General features: G+C 38.2%; 4 protein-coding genes across 4 annotated transcripts in view; 2 read left to right on the top strand and 2 right to left on the bottom strand.

The window, feature by feature from the left end:
- agpat5 (1-acylglycerol-3-phosphate O-acyltransferase 5 (lysophosphatidic acid acyltransferase, epsilon)) overlaps nucleotides 1-3,527 on the top strand; it is an 18,253-nt gene extending 14,726 nt beyond the window's left edge. Inside the window, exons 7-8 of the mRNA XM_037678804.1 lie at nucleotides 968-1,091; nucleotides 2,988-3,527. Of these exons, the coding sequence (XP_037534732.1) occupies nucleotides 968-1,091; nucleotides 2,988-3,213 (350 nt within the window). The 3' untranslated portion in view covers nucleotides 3,214-3,527. The remainder of the gene's footprint in view (nucleotides 1-967; nucleotides 1,092-2,987) is intronic.
- A 3,169-nt stretch (nucleotides 3,528-6,696) lies between these two features.
- Nucleotides 6,697-8,059, top strand: tmem14a (transmembrane protein 14A). The gene is made up of 5 exons (XM_037678826.1): nucleotides 6,697-6,781; nucleotides 7,111-7,195; nucleotides 7,288-7,389; nucleotides 7,482-7,569; nucleotides 7,680-8,059. The coding sequence occupies exons 2-5, from the start codon at nucleotides 7,126-7,128 to the stop codon at nucleotides 7,720-7,722; spliced, it is 303 nt and encodes a 100-aa protein (XP_037534754.1). The 5' UTR covers nucleotides 6,697-6,781; nucleotides 7,111-7,125; the 3' UTR covers nucleotides 7,723-8,059.
- A 507-nt stretch (nucleotides 8,060-8,566) lies between these two features.
- gsta.1 (glutathione S-transferase, alpha tandem duplicate 1) lies at nucleotides 8,567-10,097 on the bottom strand. Its single transcript, XM_037678815.1, has 6 exons — nucleotides 9,977-10,097; nucleotides 9,857-9,908; nucleotides 9,477-9,609; nucleotides 9,272-9,407; nucleotides 8,991-9,116; nucleotides 8,567-8,907 (listed from the first exon to the last, which is right to left on the bottom strand). The coding sequence occupies exons 1-6, from the start codon at nucleotides 10,061-10,063 to the stop codon at nucleotides 8,770-8,772; spliced, it is 672 nt and encodes a 223-aa protein (XP_037534743.1). The 5' UTR covers nucleotides 10,064-10,097; the 3' UTR covers nucleotides 8,567-8,769.
- Nucleotides 10,098-12,077: 1,980 nt separating this feature from the next.
- On the bottom strand, nucleotides 12,078-20,161 carry LOC119418137 (serine/threonine-protein kinase ICK). Its single transcript, XM_037685393.1, has 14 exons — nucleotides 20,008-20,161; nucleotides 18,167-18,436; nucleotides 18,033-18,087; nucleotides 17,354-17,475; nucleotides 17,187-17,266; nucleotides 16,965-17,097; nucleotides 16,710-16,881; nucleotides 15,240-15,407; nucleotides 14,773-15,162; nucleotides 13,667-13,872; nucleotides 13,406-13,548; nucleotides 12,686-12,802; nucleotides 12,509-12,613; nucleotides 12,078-12,430 (listed from the first exon to the last, which is right to left on the bottom strand). The coding sequence occupies exons 2-14, from the start codon at nucleotides 18,265-18,267 to the stop codon at nucleotides 12,279-12,281; spliced, it is 1,944 nt and encodes a 647-aa protein (XP_037541321.1). The 5' UTR covers nucleotides 18,268-18,436; nucleotides 20,008-20,161; the 3' UTR covers nucleotides 12,078-12,278.
- Nucleotides 20,162-21,680: the final 1,519 nt, after the last annotated feature.

Here is a 21,680-nt window from a genome sequence, read left to right on the forward strand (position 1 = left end):
CCAATATATATATTGACAGTCTTGTCAAACTGGTTGAAAACAACAAAGTTCATGTCCAATAATCCAATAACCCTGGACGCATATGTAGTCAGTAGCTACGTACTGCAAACAAAACCACACAATGGTCATGATAGAGTCCAAATCCAGATGGAAAAAGTCCCTGTGAGCGCCGGAGAAAACACCGGACTTCCAAGCAATGCCTCCCCACCAGAGAGGCTCCCTGGGCCGGCAAGCAGCGCTCAGATTGACTGATGAGGCAGGAAGTCTGGTTCCAGTCCAATTCCCGGTCGGTTCCGTACGACTCTCTGCATCCACTGAGCGCCGCAGTCACTATGAATAAGAATGAGAACTTTTTCAGATCAAATCAGAACTTTCCCTCCATTTCAGCAAAAAGCAGCGGCCAGTGGCACTGTTGACTTCTGGGTAATGTAGTCCTTTTGACGGGCGAAACGGTGTAGGCTTATTGAGAGAAAACTACAAAATGGCGGCGCCTGTTTAAAGATTTATTTTTTTTAACGTTAATATTTTACTGTATCCTGTACTGTCCCAATCACGTGAGTAATATTAAAGTTGACAATAGTGTGACGTGTACTTCTAAAAAAAAAAAAAATCTTTTGTGCAATCTTACTTTGAAAAAACACGAAAGAGCGAGTCCGCAAAAGTCGAACCACAAAGTAGCGAGGGACTACTGTAATAATAGCTAATGCTGCACTGCCTTGAATAAAATAACTTGTAGAAAAGCTGTACTAGGTTACTGTAAACCCTAGAAAATCTGCACAACATAAATTTCTAACCTAAATTTCTGAGTTGACTTTAAACCAGTTTAAATTTACATTTGTTCTTAGCTCTCTTCAGTTTTATTGCAGCAGCTCTCTTCATGTCTTTTTATCTGCGGACACTACGTGCCTCTTTGCTGAAAGGATTTTCCTGTTTTTGTTTAGTCTCTCTTTTTTTTCACGTTTGACAGAATTCCTCTGCAAAGAATGTCCTCGGATCCACATACACTTCGACCGTGTGAAAGTAGGGGATATCCCCTCTGAGTCGGTGAATTTCCGCAGGTGGATGCACGATCGATTCGAAATTAAAGACCGGTGAGTGTGTGTGGAAGATCTAATCAGCTGATTTTACATCTTTGTGTGGACTAGGTGGTTTTTATGTTCCGCTGGTTTTAATCACTTTAGTCTATTATTTATTCTGTTATTATTCCTCTTAAAAACATGTCTTAACCTGTGGAAAAAGAGAGTAATATTTTATTTCAACATTAACTCTTCCATCATTTTTAAAATCTGAATCACACCCTGTTTATATCACAAAGTTCACTCTAATAATTGTTGATCAAACTCTGATTTTAATCATCTTTAACTTTAATCAGTAACTCATGTGGGCTGAAATGAACTTCCAACCCTTTTTGTATTTGCATTGCAAGCAAATGTGATCAGAGGCCAACTAGATAAAAGCTGGATAAAATAATAAACTGTGCTTTTAATTACGGTAATCTACTGTGCATTGGTATAAAGTAAGACCTCGTGCTGCGGAGGATTGTTTTCTAACATCTACAGACACCAGTTAACTAAAAAGATACAAAACATATTTTTTATATATTCTTTCAAACAGCTTTAAGTCATATAAGCAGGGATGCACGATGGAACAAGCCTCCACAAGTGAGACAGCATCGCAGGTGACTAATGCTAATAAATAATAATTTAACACTTTTCATTTAATACAAGTTAAAGTGCTATGCATATCATTCAATTCAATTCAAATATACTTTATTAATCCCAGAGGAAAATTATTTGTTGCTGTAACTCGTTATCCTCACTTCATTAAGAGATGTTATAGATACTGATGCTGTAGGCAGGAAGGATCTCTTGTAAAGGTCCATCCCACAGTGGATCCTAAGAAACTGGCTGCAGATGCCGTCCGATCCATCCACCCAGACTCGGCTGGCCTCTTGGCTCCCCTGGGCTGTAGGACCGCTCGAATGCCGGGCAGAACTCCTCCCAGAGTGATGGCCACTCCTCCCATCAGTCTGCTGAGCTCCTCGTCGCTGCGGACAGCCAACTGTAGGTGCTGAGGGACGATCCTGTCCTTCCGCTGTCATGAGCCGTGTTTCCTGCTAGTTCCAGGATCTCAGTGGTCAGGCACTTGAGCACAGCTGGCATGTAGATGAGAATGCATCCACAGAACATCCTTTTCAACTCGTTTTGAGATTTGGGGCTGTAGTTGAGATATTATTTGAGCTTTTGAGACGTTAATCAGCTGCTGCTGGTTGTAGAAAACTGCCTTGTTGCCATGGTTACACATCATAACAAATGTCTAAAACTAAAAAGTATTGCATATGGCTGTTACTGAATATGTCACCAGCTCTTACAGCTGTTACACAGTTTTTGTAACAAATAAGCCTAAATAAGAGGGCTATGTTCTGACAAAGGAAAGTACATTAAAACTATCAGTATCGGTTATCGGCCAAATAAGTTTTAACATATCGGATATCAGCCAAAAATCCAATATCGTGCATCCCCTACATCCTTATAAGGTAATGATTATTTGGATTACACACGCTGTGTTACACTTAAGACTTTAAAATCAGTTATTTAGTCCATGTGATTTTAGCACAGCTCTCAAATTAAAAGTTTGGGTATGTCATGGAAAGGGATTTTAGGAGGTTATTGAACAAGCAGTATTGCCTTATCGTTCTTTGAGTCTAAAAATGTTGAAATAAACTTATTTGAAAAAGTCAATTTCAGCTTTTGACGATTCAGTACAACCCTTTTTGTTGTTGTTGAGAAAACGTTTTGTTGATGAGAACAAGATTTTGATTTTATTGCCAAGCCAGCAACTAAAAGCCCTGATGTTGTGTGGTGTTTGTGCTGCGACTGCTCTCAAAACAAAAAAAGAAAAGATGTGAAGATTTTTGTTTTAGTTTCAGTTCCTTGTATTCACTGAACAGCATGTATTCCTAATGTACTTTTGTTTTTTTTCTAAAGGCTTCTGACAGATTTCTACGAGTCGCAGGACCCGGAGAAAAGGTTCAGGTTCCCAGGAGAGGGCAAACCCTCTCCACTGAGTCTCTCCAAGACCCTTCCATCATTGATCATCTTAGGGGGGCTCACACTGCCATTACTGCTGACGGAGAGCGGCAGGAAACTTTACGTGAGAACCTGGGTTTGTGGGACGCTGCTGGGCTGGCTGTGGATGAACGTTTCTCCTTAAGAACTGCAACGTTGGTGCAGAGAGGCTGCCATGACGAGACACAGGAAACTGTGATACCACTCGTGTTGCAACAACCTAAGATGTTCCAGATGCAGAGCAGCAACTTTACAAGAGTTTTGACTGTCTCAACTGTTGACCGGAGACGCTGAGAAATGTTTAAAACTATCTATGCTACTTGAAATTATAAGAAAATAACAGATTTAAATTAAAAATACTCCTAAATATAAATTGAAAATAGCTAAATCCTTCTTTTTAAATTATCACCCCTCAGTAGATTTTGCCAAATTAGTACTTTTGCATGCTTCGTCAATCATTGGCACGTTTTAAAGCTTATTTTTTTTAAAGCCAAGTTTGCTTAGTACTAAAATAAAATCATTTATTTCCAATTAAGTGCACTGACTAAACGATACTGGTTGTAATGTTTTGAAACCAAGTTCCATGTCGGGAGGAACGTGCATTATTCTTATGTAAAGTGACGTTTTTACACTGGTAGAAGAAAACGACCAGCATGCAGTCCTCTGTAAGGGTCCATGAACGCAACACCAGCTGCACTGTTTACCAGAAATGTTCATGCTGAATTTTATTTTATTTTATGATTTGATTTCTGACGGTGAATGTAGCTGTAAAAACACATTCATTCTTGCAAAAAAAATGAGTAAACATCAACCTGTTGGACGTTTTGAGTATTTCTTCACTGAGCTTACATGTTAAAAATGCAAATACCATTGTAAAATATTATTTGAACCCTAAAGTGTCAAAGTTTGCCAAAAGCTGCTGTTTGCCACAGTGTTGTATTAAGAGTGTTTTATGTAAAGTTTAATTTCTTCAGCGTTTTATTTCTATGGATTCGGTTTCTTTCGGGTATATTTTTATTTTTATTTTTTACTTTTAATATATGCATTTTCTTCTTTTAAACTTGTTACAGTCGACATGAAAGTATCTACCTAACAACAAGCTGACAAAGCCATGGTCTCCCAGTGCATCGCAGGTTTTTCTGTGCACTCCCAAGCCATTTGTATTACATTATTGTGACTTGCACCGTTTGTCCATTGTTGTTTACCGTAACGAGACCATTGCGTTTTCCACGCGTCACTTTACGTATAAGCCGTCTTGTCCTCCTCTATATAATAGTCTTATGTTTTCAGTTCTACAATAATCCCACGGTTTTACACTTCTCTCCAATACCTCACTTGAATAATTCTTCTCTTTAACAAAAAAAAAAAAAAAGAAATCAGTGTCAGCCGTTTTATAGTAAATTTTTATGCAGAGAAAACCAGACTGTAACTTATCAGGAAACTCTGTAGACGATATTTAAATGCCAAGTGTTTTTGGAAACGCGTGCCTTCTCTTTGGGGGGGGGCCACGGCGGCTCTTCTCCACCAGGTGACCGCATGGAGGAGCTCTGCTGGAGCCCAAGCTCCACAGCAGCATTCGGTCATGATGTCCACAGCTCCTAGTGGCTTATTTTGCTCTAAAATGCTTTGATTTACACTTTTTGAAAACTGTTATTAAAAGATGAAACCTTTAAAGAGTGTACGATGTGGGGAAACTGGGGTCAGAGTTAAATAAAGAGGTTTTTGTGGGGGAAAGATTGAGTTTTTCTTTTTACTATAATGAATTATTAATAGAACTGTTTGACTCATTGCTGATAACTTGGTCACATTTGGTTAATGTGTAACAGAGGAGTCGCCCGAATGTTGATTCAGTTTGACGAGCGCCTGTAAAAAGCTTCGTTTCTGCACAAACGCTTAAAACAAATAGTTTTCTAAATGACTTTTTAAAAGTGAAATTTTACGTTTAAAATATTGATCAGAGTTGTAACTTTAAATACATCCAGGAGGTCGTCGAATGAACACATTGAACTGTTTGAATTTAAATACAAACTTCTTTTTTTTTTTTAACTATGCACTGATTTAAATGTTTTAGGAGAACCATCACTGAATGTATGACCTTCAGTCAAAAGATACTGATTTGGTCATTTATACACATTTGAATTCTGCTTCCTATGATGACATATTTTAAATGTTTTACGGTGATTTAATTGAACCTCAAGTTTCTTTAACAGGCGCCAACATATTTACAAGCTGCTGTTTTATTTATGGTTATATTTAAATGGAGAATTGTTTTTCATCTACCGGGTGGAAGCTAACGTCCATCCATTGTATTTACCCACTTTAAAATGGCTGCAGCTGGTTTCTTGAATTTGCTCTTATTGTGTTTGACCAACATTTAGTTTTTGAGACGCGTTAATTTAAAGCAAGAACGAGGACAAAATCAATAATCATTTGTTCTTAACCAAGTGTAAACAGTCGGTCAATACTGGGTACAACAATGTATTACATCTCTCAAGATGGTTTTTAAAACTACCATTAGTTTCAAGTATTTTTCTGCTGTTTGGCCTTAGTCTCTTGTTTTAAACACAATTTTACTTTATTGATCGTCTGAGGAGTTTGGCAGCTCTCTCTTAGGTCCAATGACAGCATTTCAGTAAGGAATAATAAAAACTATGAAAGTCTTTTTAACTGTACTGCAGATGGTCTCGCATGGAACTAGAATAATTTGAACATCTAAGATTATCAAGTCCGTGACTGAGAGGTGCGAGGGGCAGCAAAACAAGCCCACATCATCATCACTCCACCACTGTGCTTGAAAGTTGCCACAAGGATTTTATGCTGAAATTATTAGTTTTCTGCAAATATGACGCTGTCGTCCCTGCAGCTCGTCTTTACTTTGGTTTCATCTGTCCAAGACCAGTCGAGAAGCCTTCTGGTTTCGACCTGTGCAAACTTAAGCAAAGCTGCCTTTTTAAGGGAAGAAGTTTTTTAACAGCCCTTAGAAACGAGCCAGGCCTGTTTCATATTTGACAATTGCTCTGTAATGAACTTTAACATATTTTGAAACCTGCAAAGTTTAATAGTCCTTTTTAAAAGTTGCACTTTTGACCCAATATATTACGATGTATTAGTCATCTCAGAATGCAGTGGTCTAACTGAGACATTGAGTAATAAAACAATGTAATTGAAAAGACCAAATTAACATTTAACAGCTTTATGAGTTAACTTTTGTTTTGAACGTTAGAGCCCTCTTTTGTCCACAGGTCATAACACATTGAACATTGTCAAGGCTAACTTCATTGCTTTCATTCCTTTGAATATTTTCGAAGACGTTTCAGTTAATTAAATTATATTTGGTTGTATGCTTTCCAAAAGAAACTAAAGCTAAGACACAGTGAATCTTTGTGATTCCACGTTTAACGTCCAAAAATGCAAATACATTAAAAAATAAGTTCTAAAAAAATATCCCTTTAAAATGTAGTTAGGGTCCAAAGTATGAAAAAACATCAAGTTTAAATGCGTTAAGATATAATTATCAATGACAATTTTCTAAAGTGGCCAAAGTTTGTTATGTTCGGAAGGGAAAATCGGTCATCTACTTTCCCACTTTCTTTCAAGTCTTTGAACATCACATAAACTCAATCTCGCATGCGCAGATCCGTAGATTCGAAGTGACGAGGAAGTGGAGAAACGTTAAAGCTGCTGCCGTTTATCTTGTGTTTGGACTGCAGCAGGTATGTAAAATATGCCACGGGGTATTGAATAACAGTGTATTAAATGTAATTAAAATGTTATTTATGTAGAAATTGTGCGTTTATAATGTTTGCAGACAGTGTTTTTGTGTGTAGTATGTAATTTACTGAAAGCCCAACAGCGACACCTAGAGGTCGGTTACATTTACTGCATAGATTTTTTTAGAAAAATACCGTTTGCACTTGTTTATACATTTCTTGTATGTTTTTGTGGGTGAGCCCGTTCTTGTAAAATATTTGACAGATTGAACAAATAACCTCCTAAATTAAATTGGATTACTTTTATATTTGACTGGATTTATGCTTCACAGCTTTTTCCTGTGGCAATGGACTGGATTGGATTTGGCTATGCTGCCGCCATTGCTTTTGGAGGATTTATGGGATACAAGAGAAAAGGTTTAAAGTGTTTATTTAAGGTGAATATAAATCTCAATCATAATTGTTCAGTATTTCATCCTGATCCTGTTTTATGTGTTGGTTTGTCACAGCCAGTGTCATGTCCCTGATAGCTGGTTTGGTGTTTGGTGGATTATCTGCTTATGGAGCCTATAACATTTCTAATGATCCGAAGAACATCCAGGTGTCTCTACGTAAGTACGCCTCCGTTGTATTGTATTTATTACAGCTCTAAAACGTTTTTATGTTGCTTCATTTAACATATGATGTTTTTGTGTTCTTTCAGTTACTTCTGGAGTCCTCTCAGTTGTCATGGGACTGCGATACAAGAAATCTGGGAAATTATTGCCTGCAGGCATCATTACAGGACTAAGGTCAGAGTCAAAATTACTCAATGGAGCAAATTTTGATTATGTAATCAAACTGCTGAGAAACATTAGCTGCATCAGCTGATTTATTCTTGTATTTGCCTTTTTCCCCACAGTTTATTGATGGTGTTCCGCCTTTTGCTCCTGACTGTGGTGTGACAGAGAGCAGCACAGAAACCCTGACTCTTGATGAACACGCCTGTTTTAAAGGGAGCTTAACCACCAAGTTTGTGTTTCTAGGAAGAATCAAGATTAATTATTCCTTTGTTTGTTGTACCCACGTTTTTATGTGTTTGCTGATGCCATAAATTGAGATTAATTGATTTGCAGTTCTTTCAGGAGAGTAGATGATGTTAGGGTTCAACAGCTACTTTACAAAATCAGTTATTAAGCTAAAATCCTTCAGATTGCAGAACAAAACGGCATGTTTAAAGTATTAAATCGGTCACATGTGTTTAACACAAGATTTTAATTTTGAAAAGGTTTTGAGATTTTTGTACTGAGGCAAAACCTAAATAAACAGATGTGATTTGTACAATATTTGTTGCTTTTTTGATTAACTGCTACCAAAAGGCAAAGGTGGACAGTTAGGTGTTTGCCTGTCTGTTATTCATTTATATCACATGAACCGCAGGATGAATATAAATGAAGTAATCACTGTATGTGCGTCTACAACTAATGAGCTTTTGGTTTGTTCAATTTAAGATGGCCAACTGATCTTTGAAAATGCAAAAATACTTATCGAACACTTCATTTTATAAGTGATTGACTAAAATTTGTTGTGGTAGTAGCTGAGAGTAATTCCCAACACAAACTCTGTGCCAACAGCTCCTCGCATCAGAAACGTGACATCAAACGAGCTTTGATCAAAACGACTTTTAACGCTACGATTATCTCGTTTTAAAAACCCTGTGGCACTTTATTAATATTTATACATTTAAAAAAAAACTTTGGAGATAAAAAGATAAGACCATAAACTGAACAAAACACACCAGCTTCTTAAAAGGTCCCCCAAAAATAGCTATTTATTCAGTTCAACTCATCACAGAATTATTAAAAAAAATAGAAATTCAACTGAAGCACAATACATTTATTTTTTGTATTGGATTGTGCGGTTTTAATTTTAACATGAGCCACGTGCACTCACGCCAATCATTAGGAATCAAACTACTCGTAATGTGAGGAATGTGACATCTTTCGATCAGATTATGGAAACGGTGCAGTGATGTTAAACACTTTCAAAACAGTATTTTTGTAATGTTCATCTGGCTGCGGCTTCCTCTTGCTGCCCGGCTGCAGGAACCTGCTGACGGCAGGAATCTGAGTCATTCTGCCCTGGAAAGACTGGACGGAAACACAAAAAAAATTTAAGCCCAGGAGGGACGAGGACTGAGACGTTTTCACAAACTCTAGAGAACACTTTTTACCTTGACGTTTGGAAAGTCTGCGAGGATTGCAGGAAATTTCTCCTCGAGCATCAAGGTGCATTCAACCAGCAGCACGTCTGCAAGGCTGAGCTTACCTCCCACCAGGTAAACGGGTCCACTCAGCGCCTGAGGGGAGTGGTTTTAAACACACAATCATAATTACAACTGGCTGATGATGATGCAAAAAATGGAGATGGCAAAATATGAAGTAACAGATTTTAATGCAACTTTCAGAAAGGCAACGCAAAAGGTGACGGGTGATATTTTTTTGTCCATATTACCTTCTCAAACACAGGCAGGTAGCGCTCTTTAGCTTTAGTTTGAATGTTGTCAAGTTTTGGTTGGGGGTCTGCGACGAAGGGCAGCATCATGATCAATTCCATAAGATCCATCAGTCCCTCAGAGTACATATTGATCCTAAAAGCAATGTTTTATTAATGATCAATCAACAATAATCTGTTAGTTCATAACAGAACAGGAACATACATGGCACGGTCTTTGACATCTTTCCCATAGAGGTTGTATTTCTCTGCAATGTAGTGCAGGATTGCTTTTGTCTGCACGAGTTTCATGCCATCGATTTCCACCAAAGGAACCTGTTGAAACATGAGCTCCCCGTCTGCAGAGAAAACACAGGACAGGGTCAAGGTGGAGCGCAACTTCCTGAAGATAATGAAATTATCACATCCATCGCTCACTACCCCAGTCATAAAATACACCCGAGCTAAATATTTAACCTACTTCCCATTAGGATATAATGCAACACATGTAGGCAGCAGTTCAAGATTAAGAAACTTGGACACAGGTCAAAAAGTATCCACCCACTAGTGCATGTGAGCTGACGTGTTTTTTTTATCTGAACTCACCATTCAGGAGTTTCAGGTACTGCTCTCTGGTTGTCAGGAAAACCTCATCAAACTGTGAACACAAGTCATTATAAGTTGAGAGGTTCAAAGTCTGCAGACTTTGCCATTTTCTTTACTCACCTCCACTTCTGCAACAGTCAGAAGCCAACGGATTGACTCCATTCTCCCCCTCCCGTTGAAATAGTGCAGAGTAACTTTTCCAGACATGGCGTGTTCTAAACTCTGAAAATAAAAATAACTGAATTTATTAATTCAAACAGAATTAAAGCAAAGACACGGCCGTGAAATCAATCGCTGAGTAAAATGTTATAGGCGTGTTAAAACTTAAAAGATCTGATTGGCGAGTTTTGACCAATAGAATGACAAGAGTCATGAACATGTTGGCGCAAAGCCTCATGGGTAAAACATTACTACATTTACTTGTTTTTGGAATTTTCTGGTAAGTATGACGTCAAATCGTATAAATTCTACATATTTATAACGCTGTAAAACTCTTCGCTCGTGACAGCAAATATTCCGTTTTATGAAACCGTAACGAAAATTGGTTTCTGTATCCACTCACATATAAACGTAGCAGCCATCTTTAATTTTTCGGATGTGAGGGCGATCTGGCTGCGACATCTGTCACCCCATTGATCGCTAGGGTTGATTCGGCTGATCTGGCTGGCTAGGCGGGTGTCCCCTTCCTCCCTCACAGCTCCATATGTGTCCCTCCCGAAGCCCTGCGCTCGGTGGCAGCGGACGATGTAGGACGACCATCCTTCGGTGTACCAGTAGCTGCGCTCCCCTGCTAGAAACTCCAAACAAGCTCAAGGCCAAAAGGAGAAACGTAGGGAAGTCAAGCTCCAAGCTTCAGACACATCCAAATGCGGCGCTGCACGTGGCAGTCTGCCTTCCTTTTTACAGCATGCGCAAGGAAAGCTAAGCTAACTAGCTTAGCTATGCTAAGTAGCTTAGCATACTATACCATTCCTCCTCTAGGGGTGCTACAAATACATGCAACAACTATTATTTTCTTGTATTAATCTTATGAAATGCTTTGAAGTACCAATGAGCTTAAAACTCGCTTAAAAAAAAACAAAGACCAAACAAGAAAATACAAGTGAAAAATTTAAATATTTACAATGTCCTAAAGAGATTAATTCTTTTCATTATGAATTTGAATTAATAAGTATTTCAAGGTATTATTAGCTAAAATGCACGATAATGTTATATTAATATATATTTAGTAAAACTACATATAGAAATCAACATTGATTACTTACATATTAATATCAAATAATATCGATTAAATATTATAATAGTAGGCTAATCCCATCAAAACCTTGAAATACCCAAGACATATATATATACTTCTAGGTCTAACTAATCATCTTATTTATAGATATTATATAGGTTAATTTTTTTGTTTTGACACCTTCCTGCCAGTTTTAAATTTAACTCTTTTTCAAGATCTGATCTGTCTTAAGGATGACTCTTACTATCACCACACCAGATTTTACTTCAATATCTGTAAAACTGGCTGAGTTGTAACTATTTTTGTTTTGACCATGGTTAATTAGCAGTGGCGGCCATTTTTAATTGGGCCTAAATGCTAAGCAGTTGTCAATGCATGAGTTTCTGATGACAAACCATTAGCAAAAAGATCATTAGAAAAGTTAGTTATGGTAACTCTGTACACGTTTTGACTCCAAATGGACCAACTCTGGGACGCTATTTTACTTGCAGTGCTTAAGCTCATATAGCACTATAAGACACCGTACCGTGTTCAAATTGCTAGGATTAGGAATTACTGTACCTGTAGACTTCAGAAATAATATTTTACACTTTTTGACCCAATAATTTTTTTAAATGATCATTTTAATGCATAAATCATGCAAACGAGTATCACTTGCAGTGATCATTCAGCTGTACAGTACGGCAAACACTTTCAATTTGTCAACTTATAAATTAAAGTCTCGCTCACATTTCACTGAAAGCATTCAGTACACATCAAATATCTGTAAACAAAAAGGAAATAATATAAAAACAAATGGCTTTATCAAATTGAGGCAAAACAAGTCATCTGTAAAAAATACATCACAGTGAAAGTTGTATACTGTCATAAGCATATTATAGAATGTATACATGTGAGTAAACGACATTCACGACATACAAAACTGAGGTGTGACCTCTTCCTTGACAGCAGTTATATTACAGAGGAATTAAAAAAAGACTGGGGGGGCTTCACTTGAATTTTGGTTTATCGCATTGAACCAAACGTAATATTTTACAACTCACAGCGTCCAAAGTATACATAATGAAACTAAGTTTATTGCTGCTGTTTAAGGTTTATTTACAGAACAGGACTGTAAAATAACTAGGCCTACTCTTTGGAAAGGAAAGAGTTCTCAGAGCACAAATCAGAGCTCAAGGCAGGCCACTAACGGTGTCCATATTTGGTAGTCCAGTCTGGGCGCCCATGAATGGTCTGTAATGGCGGGCGGGGCAGCAGACTGTATGTGCTCTTGTTGGCTGTTGGCGTGCTGGCTGAGGGGTTCATTTGGCTCCGACCCGACCGCCATGTTGCATAATCTAAAACAGCAATAAACACACAATAAATAAAGGCTTTGTGTTAAAAAGGTCACGTTATGCTGCTCAACATGTACTCACTTGACGCCGTTTCTCCTGAAGCACCCTGACGCCCTCTGGGACCAGCAGAGCCGTTGTCCTTTTTGTAAAATGATGGCATGTATCCACCTGGGATTGTATTTGTGCCTGATGAGCAGAACAAACATGTACTTTACATTTAGCTTCAACAAGAAGTTTAATAGGTGACAGTGAGGTTACCGTGAGCTCCTCTGCTCGGCAGAGTCCCGCCAAATGGAATACTGCTGCCGCCCCAAAGATGGCTTCCTGTGTACTCTTTACTGGCATTTATGGCCACGTTCTTCTTAGTAGTAATGCCTGAAGGAAACAAAAGAAGAATAAATGCATATTGTACTTGTATAAATACGTAATACAGCCCAATACAGGATCTGTAAATTTTCAAGCGACGATCAGGTACAGAAAAAAAACAAGTACTTACTGGGTATTTACTGATACTTTTTGTGTCTGTGCCCAGTACTCAAGGGTACATAATGGGTACTTACTCTTAGGCCTGTCACAATAAATTAAATATTAAACCAATTAATCACATGATAAATGAAAATTATCATCATTTTCATTTATCAGCTTTATCATTTCTTCATGTCTCTCTTTCTACTGAAGACACTAATTTCTGAGACAATTAATCGCCCAGCAAAATTTTTTATCGTGACAGGCCTACTTACTCTGTATTTACCTGGTGTATAATGAAATTTTACCAAGACACAGAGGCAGTGCATACCCAGTAAGGACCAGGTACATGCTCGATATGTATTTGGTACATTCCAAATACTTACCAGGCATGTACTTAGTACTTATTTGGTACTGGGTACCCAGTAAGCACCTGAATTCTGCCCTACAAGTACTAGGTAAATACTAGGCTCACACAGACAAATAGTTTAAAAAAAGAAAGTTTTTTATTACCAGGTAAATATCTGGACTGCCTCAGGTAATGCTGTTTGGCAGAGGCAGTTCTTGACGGCTCTTGATAGGCTGCAGCTTTGTTCAGGTTTAAAGGTGCGTCTTCTTTCCCACTGGGTCGACTGAAATCCAGAATATTTCCAAACCTGCGGGACACGAGAAGAAGGCGACCATAATCACGTATTGACGGTATTCAATTTGATCTTTACTGCTTTCTGAAAACAAGAGATAAAAATCATCATTTCAATAAAAGACTTGCTTCACCTGCTCAGAGAGTCTTCTCCCGGCCTCGACTTCACAGAGAGGTTATTTTTTCCGAGAGCACCCACCGAGGACAGATCAGTCTCTTCGTAGTTGTCCCAGTCTTGTCCTTTGAGATGTCCAGTTCCGTGTCCCCAGCGCCGCCGCCCTCCTCCTTTAGGTTTTATATAACTAAGCAGGTTTGCGTTGTCTGACTCCTGCTGTGTTTGCTGCAAAACAATCAACATCAATGACATCAGAGGTATTTTCCACACCAATCGTTCTAGTTTCTGATGAAACTGGTGGAAATTGTGACATTTATCACGTCAGGATGAAATGGGTCTGCAACGTTTTAGATCAAAACAGACATTTCTACCTTTCACTTACTAAACAAAATGTGTCTGGAGCCACAAAACCTGCTACAATGGTGTTTATCAACTGGTGGCTCATGGGCCACTTCAAATTCGTGTGAAGGGGTTTTTGTTTCCAGCGAGCAGGGTTGATTTTTATAAAACAAAAATTATATAAATCAATTTTAACATTATTTTTATTTTTTTTCATTTTAGGGCTAAATAAAAGACCACATTCATGTAAAAAAGGGGGAAAATATATATTTCATACCAATTTTACAAAAAATTTTAACCCCAAACTCTGCAGGTTTATGAGTTTTCCTTTTAATTTTAGAAAAATAAAAATAATTATGTATGCCACTTTAAAGTAATAAAAGCATAAATTTAATGTCTAAATATTGGTCTGTTTTGTTGGCTATGTAAATGTGACATTAAAATTTTAATTCAAATTTTATATTTACTTTAACTTTAATTAGATCCATCCCTTCCTCCCAAAGAGTTTCTGGTGGATTTCAGAGAAAGATCCACTGTCAGGCCAGAAGTTGGATAAACGAAGTAGCTAAAGCTAATCAACATTATTTTCTCCTTGTTTTGGCAATTTCACTTAAACATTTGCAGAAAAACTGCTAAAACTTGTCATTTCTCTTTACAGTGGGTATAAAAACCAACAAATTCACATATTGCATTATGTTTGGTCAAAGCTTCAAGGAGCCGCAGCCCAAGGACCAAAGAGCCGCAGGTTGCAGACCCCTGGGGTAGATACACCATCATCGTGCTCACCTTGCTCTGCAGGCTCTTGTCCATGATGTAAGGTAGACGGCTCTGTGGCATTCCCTCCGCCTGTTCCTGCTTCGAGATGTGCTTCGGCTGCTGCTGCTCTCGCACCAGCTCTGTGTGCCGCTGGTACGCCGCCGCCTGTGCAGCTGCTGGTGCAGGGGAGGGCTGGATCTGCTGGAGAGGCCTGGACGGGGGACAGTGATGGTTCGAAGGTGGAGGCTGAGAGGGGGGCATCGGCTTCAGCAATAGAGACTGCTGCTGCCGCTGCAGAGATTGTTGTGACTGCAAAGGAGTCTGCAGATGCACAAGGCCTGGATGAGGTCTGCCCTGCTCCAGGATCTGCTGAGGAGTGCCCAAAGCCTGGCCCACGTGGAAGTATGAGTACCTGAGAACCTAAAAACACCCATACAGCTTTAGTTTGTATTGTTTGTTCAGCTGTGAGGACGACGAGAGGTTAGGACAGATGCTACCTGAGCAGAGGCTGGTCTCTTCTTGGGATCCCACTGAAGCAGGTCTGTCATCAGATGGACGGCTTCAGGACTGGCATGTGGGATCAGCGTCATCAGATTATTGGGAACACACTGAGGCCAGCGGAAGTTCATGGCACTGGCCAGCTGGTGTCCCTCTGGCCAATCGGTCTAAACAAACAAACACAGCTACACATGACAAAAGTCACATATCAACACAGAAATCACACAATCATACACACAACTGGATTTGTGCTCCTTAACAGAAATGTTCTATCCAGTAGGAGCAGGCGTTCAAATCTCATTTTCAGTTTGTAAATATCACACATTAACATGACATACAAGTTAAAAACCTTTCCTGTGCGTTCAAAATGTGTTTGTCTTTTAATCTAACAACACATCCTGTTTTAGAAACTATTATAATATCCAAAAACAAAATTTCAAAATCAATGTTTCACAATTATTGCTTGTGTTGCATCATTGACTAATCTCTGAATGAGAATAAGACCATTTGCCAGCGGTCTCACAGAATTATCCAATCTTAGCTGTGATGTACCGTATTTTCCACCGTACATGTCGCACCGCCCAGTAAGTCACATCAGTCCAAATATGTTTAATAAAGTGGAAAAATCCATAAATACGTTGCATCTATTATGCATCACCGCTGACGCATCGCGTTTGTTACGCGTCAGCGGAGACATCCGGCCCGTGTGCCAAAAATTGATTGGCTGCCAAATGGCGGCCACGGGAGCGTGCACAGGAGGACTTTAACAATAATTTAACATGATTAACACTTAAAAACAAGTATTTGTCTGCTCAAAATTATATCAAACATGTGTCTCAGTCTAACTTTTCTTTAATAAATGCACTTTGACGGTCAAATCAGCTGCATTTCAAAAACCGATACGTGGAAGTAGAAACGCGCAGAGGCACAACTCGCTGCGCATTTCTTCAAAATTTAACAAGATAAACGCATAAAACAATTATTTGTTTGCTCGACTTTATAGCAAAGGTGTGTCTCAGTTGAACTTTTATTTAAAAAATGCACTTTAATGGTCAAATCAGCTGCATTTCACTGGGGCGGCGCAGTAAAATGAAGCTGATTTGACGGATGCTCCAGGCGAGCTGGACAAAGGGAGTCGATGGCAAGCCGATTGTGTCATTAATAGCCATTATTACCAATTACATGACACAATGGTATGCCATAATACTCAAGTGCCATCTAGCGGCTGAAAAGTGTAGTGTTCAATATTTTCAGTCAGAATGAATGAAAATGATCATATCTCAGCCAAAAATAGGTTTATAAATATGGGAAAAAAAACATAAATAGGTCACTTCGGTGTATAAGTCGCAGGGCATGCAAACTATGCAAAAAAACCCCTGTGACTTATAGGCTGAAAGATACAGTAGTTCATATTTTGGAGAGAAAAAAGAAGATCTGATTATTTCTGCTTTGTGTTGGCGAAACATTACCTTCTTTGGTGTACCCAAGACTTGGCAAATCTTGAATATGGTGTCTACTTCACTGGATCCTGGGAAAAGAGGCCTGAGAGTGTAAAGCTCAGCCATGATGCAGCCGACTGCCCACTGGTCTATGGGGGAACTGTAGGACGTGGACCTGAGCAGCACCTCTGGAGCTCTGTACCTGGTTCAAAACAAACACTGGCACCTTAAAACCCTCTCATTTAGGCAAAGCCTACACGCTTTATGTTTCCAAAAGAAACTCACCATCTGGTTGAGACGTAGTCCGTGTATGGTGGTCGAGATCGGATCTCGCGGGCAAGCCCAAAGTCAGCTATTTTCACCAGCTCTGGGCCCATGCACAGAAGGTTCTCCGGTTTCATGTCCCTGTGGAAGAAGCCTAGCAGAGACAGAATGCATCAGACTCAGACAGGATAAAATATCTCTTTTACTAAATCAGATTTAGCACCTCCACTCATCAACACACACCATGTTTGTGAATAAACACCAGTCCCTGAAGTATCTGAAACATAATATTCCTGACAGCGGACTCGGGAAACAAACGTGCCCTGCAGTGAGAAAGAAAAAGCTTACATATACGTATTTAAATGAACATTAAAAAGGGAACACAAGAAAAAAATAAATAAATAACTCACCTATCTTTCATTAGCTGATACAAATTTTCCTTCATGTACTCGAATATGAAGTACAAGTGATCATTTTCTCGGATTACCTCCTTGAGTTTGATCACGTTTGTGTGGTTGAGTTTCTTTAGTGACTGAAAGAATAAAGAGGTTCGTGTCAGCAACCCGTCCACACGTAAGAATCACAAGTGATAAAGCTGACCATGCTGGACAGTGCAAACGGGTCATTCAGCAGCATTATTAATTACTTTCTAATTAAAACATGGGCAGTGACATTTTAGGGAAAGTGGGATTTCTGCTGAAATTTAGTAATTCAATAACAAGGATGGAGAAATGCACCGTTTTCCCATGCACTGGGGGGATGGTTCTCTAACCATGCTACATTTTAGTAAAGAGGCAGAAGCTGCTGCTGGAGTGGCGCTGTAAGCGTTGCTCTGAGGTTAAGCTCTGGGGAAAAAAAGGGACGGGTTCAAAATCTGCAGCACGCAAGAAAATCACCTTCTGCTCTGAGAGCTGCTGAGAGCTAATTTGGACGGTAACGTATTAAACTGGTATGAAGAAAAGGAAAGACAGCTTTGGATTGGTATTAACATCATAACATGATAAAATACAGATGTTTATTTTGAGATTTTCCCCATTTCCTCTGCTCTGCTATAAACATGCATGGAAGCATTTCATGTTATAAACGCACCTTGACTTCTCGGAGGTTCATGCATTCTTCCCAGGAGTAAAACTTGCGTTTCATTCTGAAAATAGATCATTATTTTGGTTGAATAATCTTGGAACAATGTACTTTCTATTGGTGGGAAATGTCTGTATACCCACTTCTTTATGGCAACAAGCTCTCCTGACTCCAGACTGCGGCCGAGGATGACGGAGCCATAGGTGCCATCCCCGAGCTGTCTGATGGTGGTGTATCGGTTCATTGTGCTCGTCCTTCCATATTATCCGTGAAGGCAGGTAACAATTAGGAGGAAAAACAGATGCGTTCACGTCCTACTGCTGAATGCAACCAGATTTTTCTGTGACAACAGCAGAAGAACGTGGGCGGCACCGGTGGACTCATGGCGTCATGAACTCACTTCCTTCGTCAAGCTGAGGAGTAGCAGGAAGGAAAACGCAAACAATACTATTACTTCACAACAACTACTGCGCAAAAATTAACTCCAAAAAATGAGTTTATGGTTGGAAAACGTGTCATTACTGCAAATGAAGGTTTCCTAAGAGGTGAACTGTGGTCTTGATCCAGAACAAATGAAGCGTTATCTGGACCTGATTTTTAAACTTTCATAGAATGAAAATGTGAATAATAATAATAATAAAAAAAAGTTTTACTTGTCCACATTTTCTAGTATTTACAGTATTTTATGCAGCACAGCTTTTCTCGCATTTCTCCTTTTATGCAGTGCAGCTTTTCTACAATTGACAGCAATTCATTTAAAGAAGTGCCGCTCATTGTATGCTATGCAGCTTTTTTTTATAAAAGTTTACTGTAACTCATTTCAAGTGGAACACCCTTTACGATTTATAGTGATTTTGCCACTTTAACCAACATTTAGACTTTAGGTTTAGGGTTTTCTCTGCTTCCTTCTGCAGAGAGAAGCTGTCAGCTCACAAAGAGGCTCAGGTGAGTGAATTAAACTAATAACTATTATATTATTACTAAACGAGAATTTAAATGATATGTATATTCTGGACCTTTGCTAGAGAAAAATGCCTTTAAGTGGAGTATGCTGAATTTCAATTGAAGACCACGCGTGTGGATGTTTGGATTTTGTTGAACGTTCAAATTCAGATCAAAACAATCGATTTAAAGGTTTCCATCGTTTTCAGCTCCCGACCCTCAAAACAGCAAAGGCACAAACTTGTAATAAACACATTTAACACTGGATGAAGTGTATAAAAATCAAGTGAACTGGGATATTTTGATGGAGATTTTATTTTGGTTTTGCGCTGTTTAATTTGGATCTTGTTCAATCTGTTGTTGTGTATTAAATACAGTTGTAAATATATTTCTCAAGCATTTAGATCCATCTAACAACTGTTAGAAGAGTTTATATCAGACTACTGATTTTCATATCTTTGATAATTATACCAAATGTGATATCTTGGTGAACTTTGTTTGTTTTCTGGAGATGATCAATCACTTGTTGTTTCACCTCGTTTATGTAATTCACAGTTTTTTCCATAATGCATATTCGACAAAATAAAAAAATGTTGCTGTTTTTATGTGCCATTTCAGTAAAGAGGCCTCCACAGTAATATATTTTCTAATTTAATATAATGAGGAAAAAATGTGGAAAACTTCGAAAAATATTAATCAGGGAACAGTTTACAAATTTGTTGGATTTAACCAGAATAAAAGATAGAAAGCACGAATGACAGTGTTCATTAGTTTAGTTTGCATTACTGTAAAAACGGTAATTTCACACTCATGTTAGCTCAGATTGACCCAGTTCGGTTACAACTCGCCCCGAGTGTTTAACGTTAAAATTTAACGTGTGCTCAGAGGCTGACAGGGTTAATGATTATTTATTGTGCAGCAGACTGGCTGCTGTTAGCAAAGCTACTGCTAGCAAAACATAACGCTCAAATTCTCTGATGCTGCAGTGAAAACAGACAGAGAAGACAGCTGATCCTGTTTCCAGAGTAAAATAAATACTCACCCTCCCAGATTTAGACCGAAAACAACTCATAGTAAAACATTTGTAGCCGATGTTTAGCTAATGGCACCAGACAGTCTTTTAAATTGCACCGTTATTAACGAGCGAGCCCTCTACAAAAAGTAAATTAATTTACAAGCTGGGGCCTCTCGTCAGAGATCTCGACCAAATCTCGCGATACTACGAAACAAGGGTTTCCTCAATCACAGTCGTCGTTAAGATTTATTTAAAAAAAATGACTAAACATTATGATGTTTTGTTGCATCTTATTATCCTACGCGACGATACGTACTGAAAGTCATTGGAAAAAAATTGTGGCAAGTTATGAAGCTTTAGTTTGTTTTTTTCTTATTTGGTTTTGTGTGTTTTCTGATTCTGACAACCAAAAATGTACCACGCTGCATTCAAATGCCAAGCAATCTTCATCGAGTTTTTTCTTAAAATAGAGTAAAAGTCAAAAGTTACTCTGAAGTTCACAATTAAACAAATATTTGATGTTAAATGCAAAGATACAAAAAAAATTATCATAAAGCAAAGGCGGAAGTGAAGTACAGGTAACTCTCTTTATCCGAAGTAATCTTTGAATAAATCTGTGCCCTGCATGCCTTACAACCAAATAAGATAAAATTATTCTCAAATTGAACATTATAGCTTTGGAAAACGCACATCTGGTTTTAACATTTTATCTTTTAGATCAAGTAGAGAATATAAAATAATCATTAGTTGCACGTTCTCTTGTTTTTATACTGTCTTAAATTTGTTGGATAAATGTAATTTAAATATTCTTGTTAACTACAGTTCTAACTTTTTAATAAAGCAGTTGAACGTTTGTTTTCTGTTTAATTTATATAAAAATGGATCTGGAACTGTCATTTGTGTAAAATAATGTTTTCATCTCTACAATGTTGCTTTATCCTGCTGCAATCAACAAAAACCCCATAACAACATTTGATGTTTTTACTGGAAATGCTCATTTTTGTACATTAATTTTTAATAATGCACAGTCATCAATTCTTTTATGTGTTTTTTCTCCAACATTAACAGACAGCAGCATCACTTGCAGCCTTCACATTTTACCTTTGTTACTTTTGTTTAAAACAGGTCTCTCTTGGAAATGAAAGAGACTAAATGAAAGTTGAATACATCAAACATTCACACTTTTTGTCTGCAAAGATCAAGTTGGTCTTTGCAGACAAGAAGTGTAAATTGTTTGCATGGGGGAGGCTGAGGCATTAAAGCATTTCAGGAATGTTGGCCATGTAATCAAATAGTGAGAGCAAGCAGAAACGTATTCAGGGCAAGAAGGAAAACAAGTCCTCTTTGGTAACTTGTTGAATTTGTTAGGTTTCCCAACGTAAGTCTTATTTTGTGTTGTTTTAATGTGATAATTTATTTATGAACAAATGTAATTATTTTTACTTAACTCTAAATAAAGTGTTCTCATGACTGCAGGATATGAAAATAAAAAAAAAAGTTCATATTTTGTTTAGCAGCAGACTGAGTGATAGATGGAGTGAGTAAAGTAAAATAGGCCATCATGATGTGATGTATTTGGTGGGCAGCATCCATGTCCTGCATGCAAACTACAAACTAATATATTTGCCTGTACAATTTTTACATATGCACATATTAGAGCATTTGGTACCCATTTTTATACAGCATAAGCCCCCCAAAAA

The sequence above is a fragment of the Nematolebias whitei genome, chromosome 1, assembly GCF_014905685.2.
Source record: "Nematolebias whitei isolate Nwh7 chromosome 1, NemWhi1, whole genome shotgun sequence".
NCBI classification, from domain to species: Eukaryota; Metazoa; Chordata; class Actinopteri; order Cyprinodontiformes; family Rivulidae; genus Nematolebias; species Nematolebias whitei.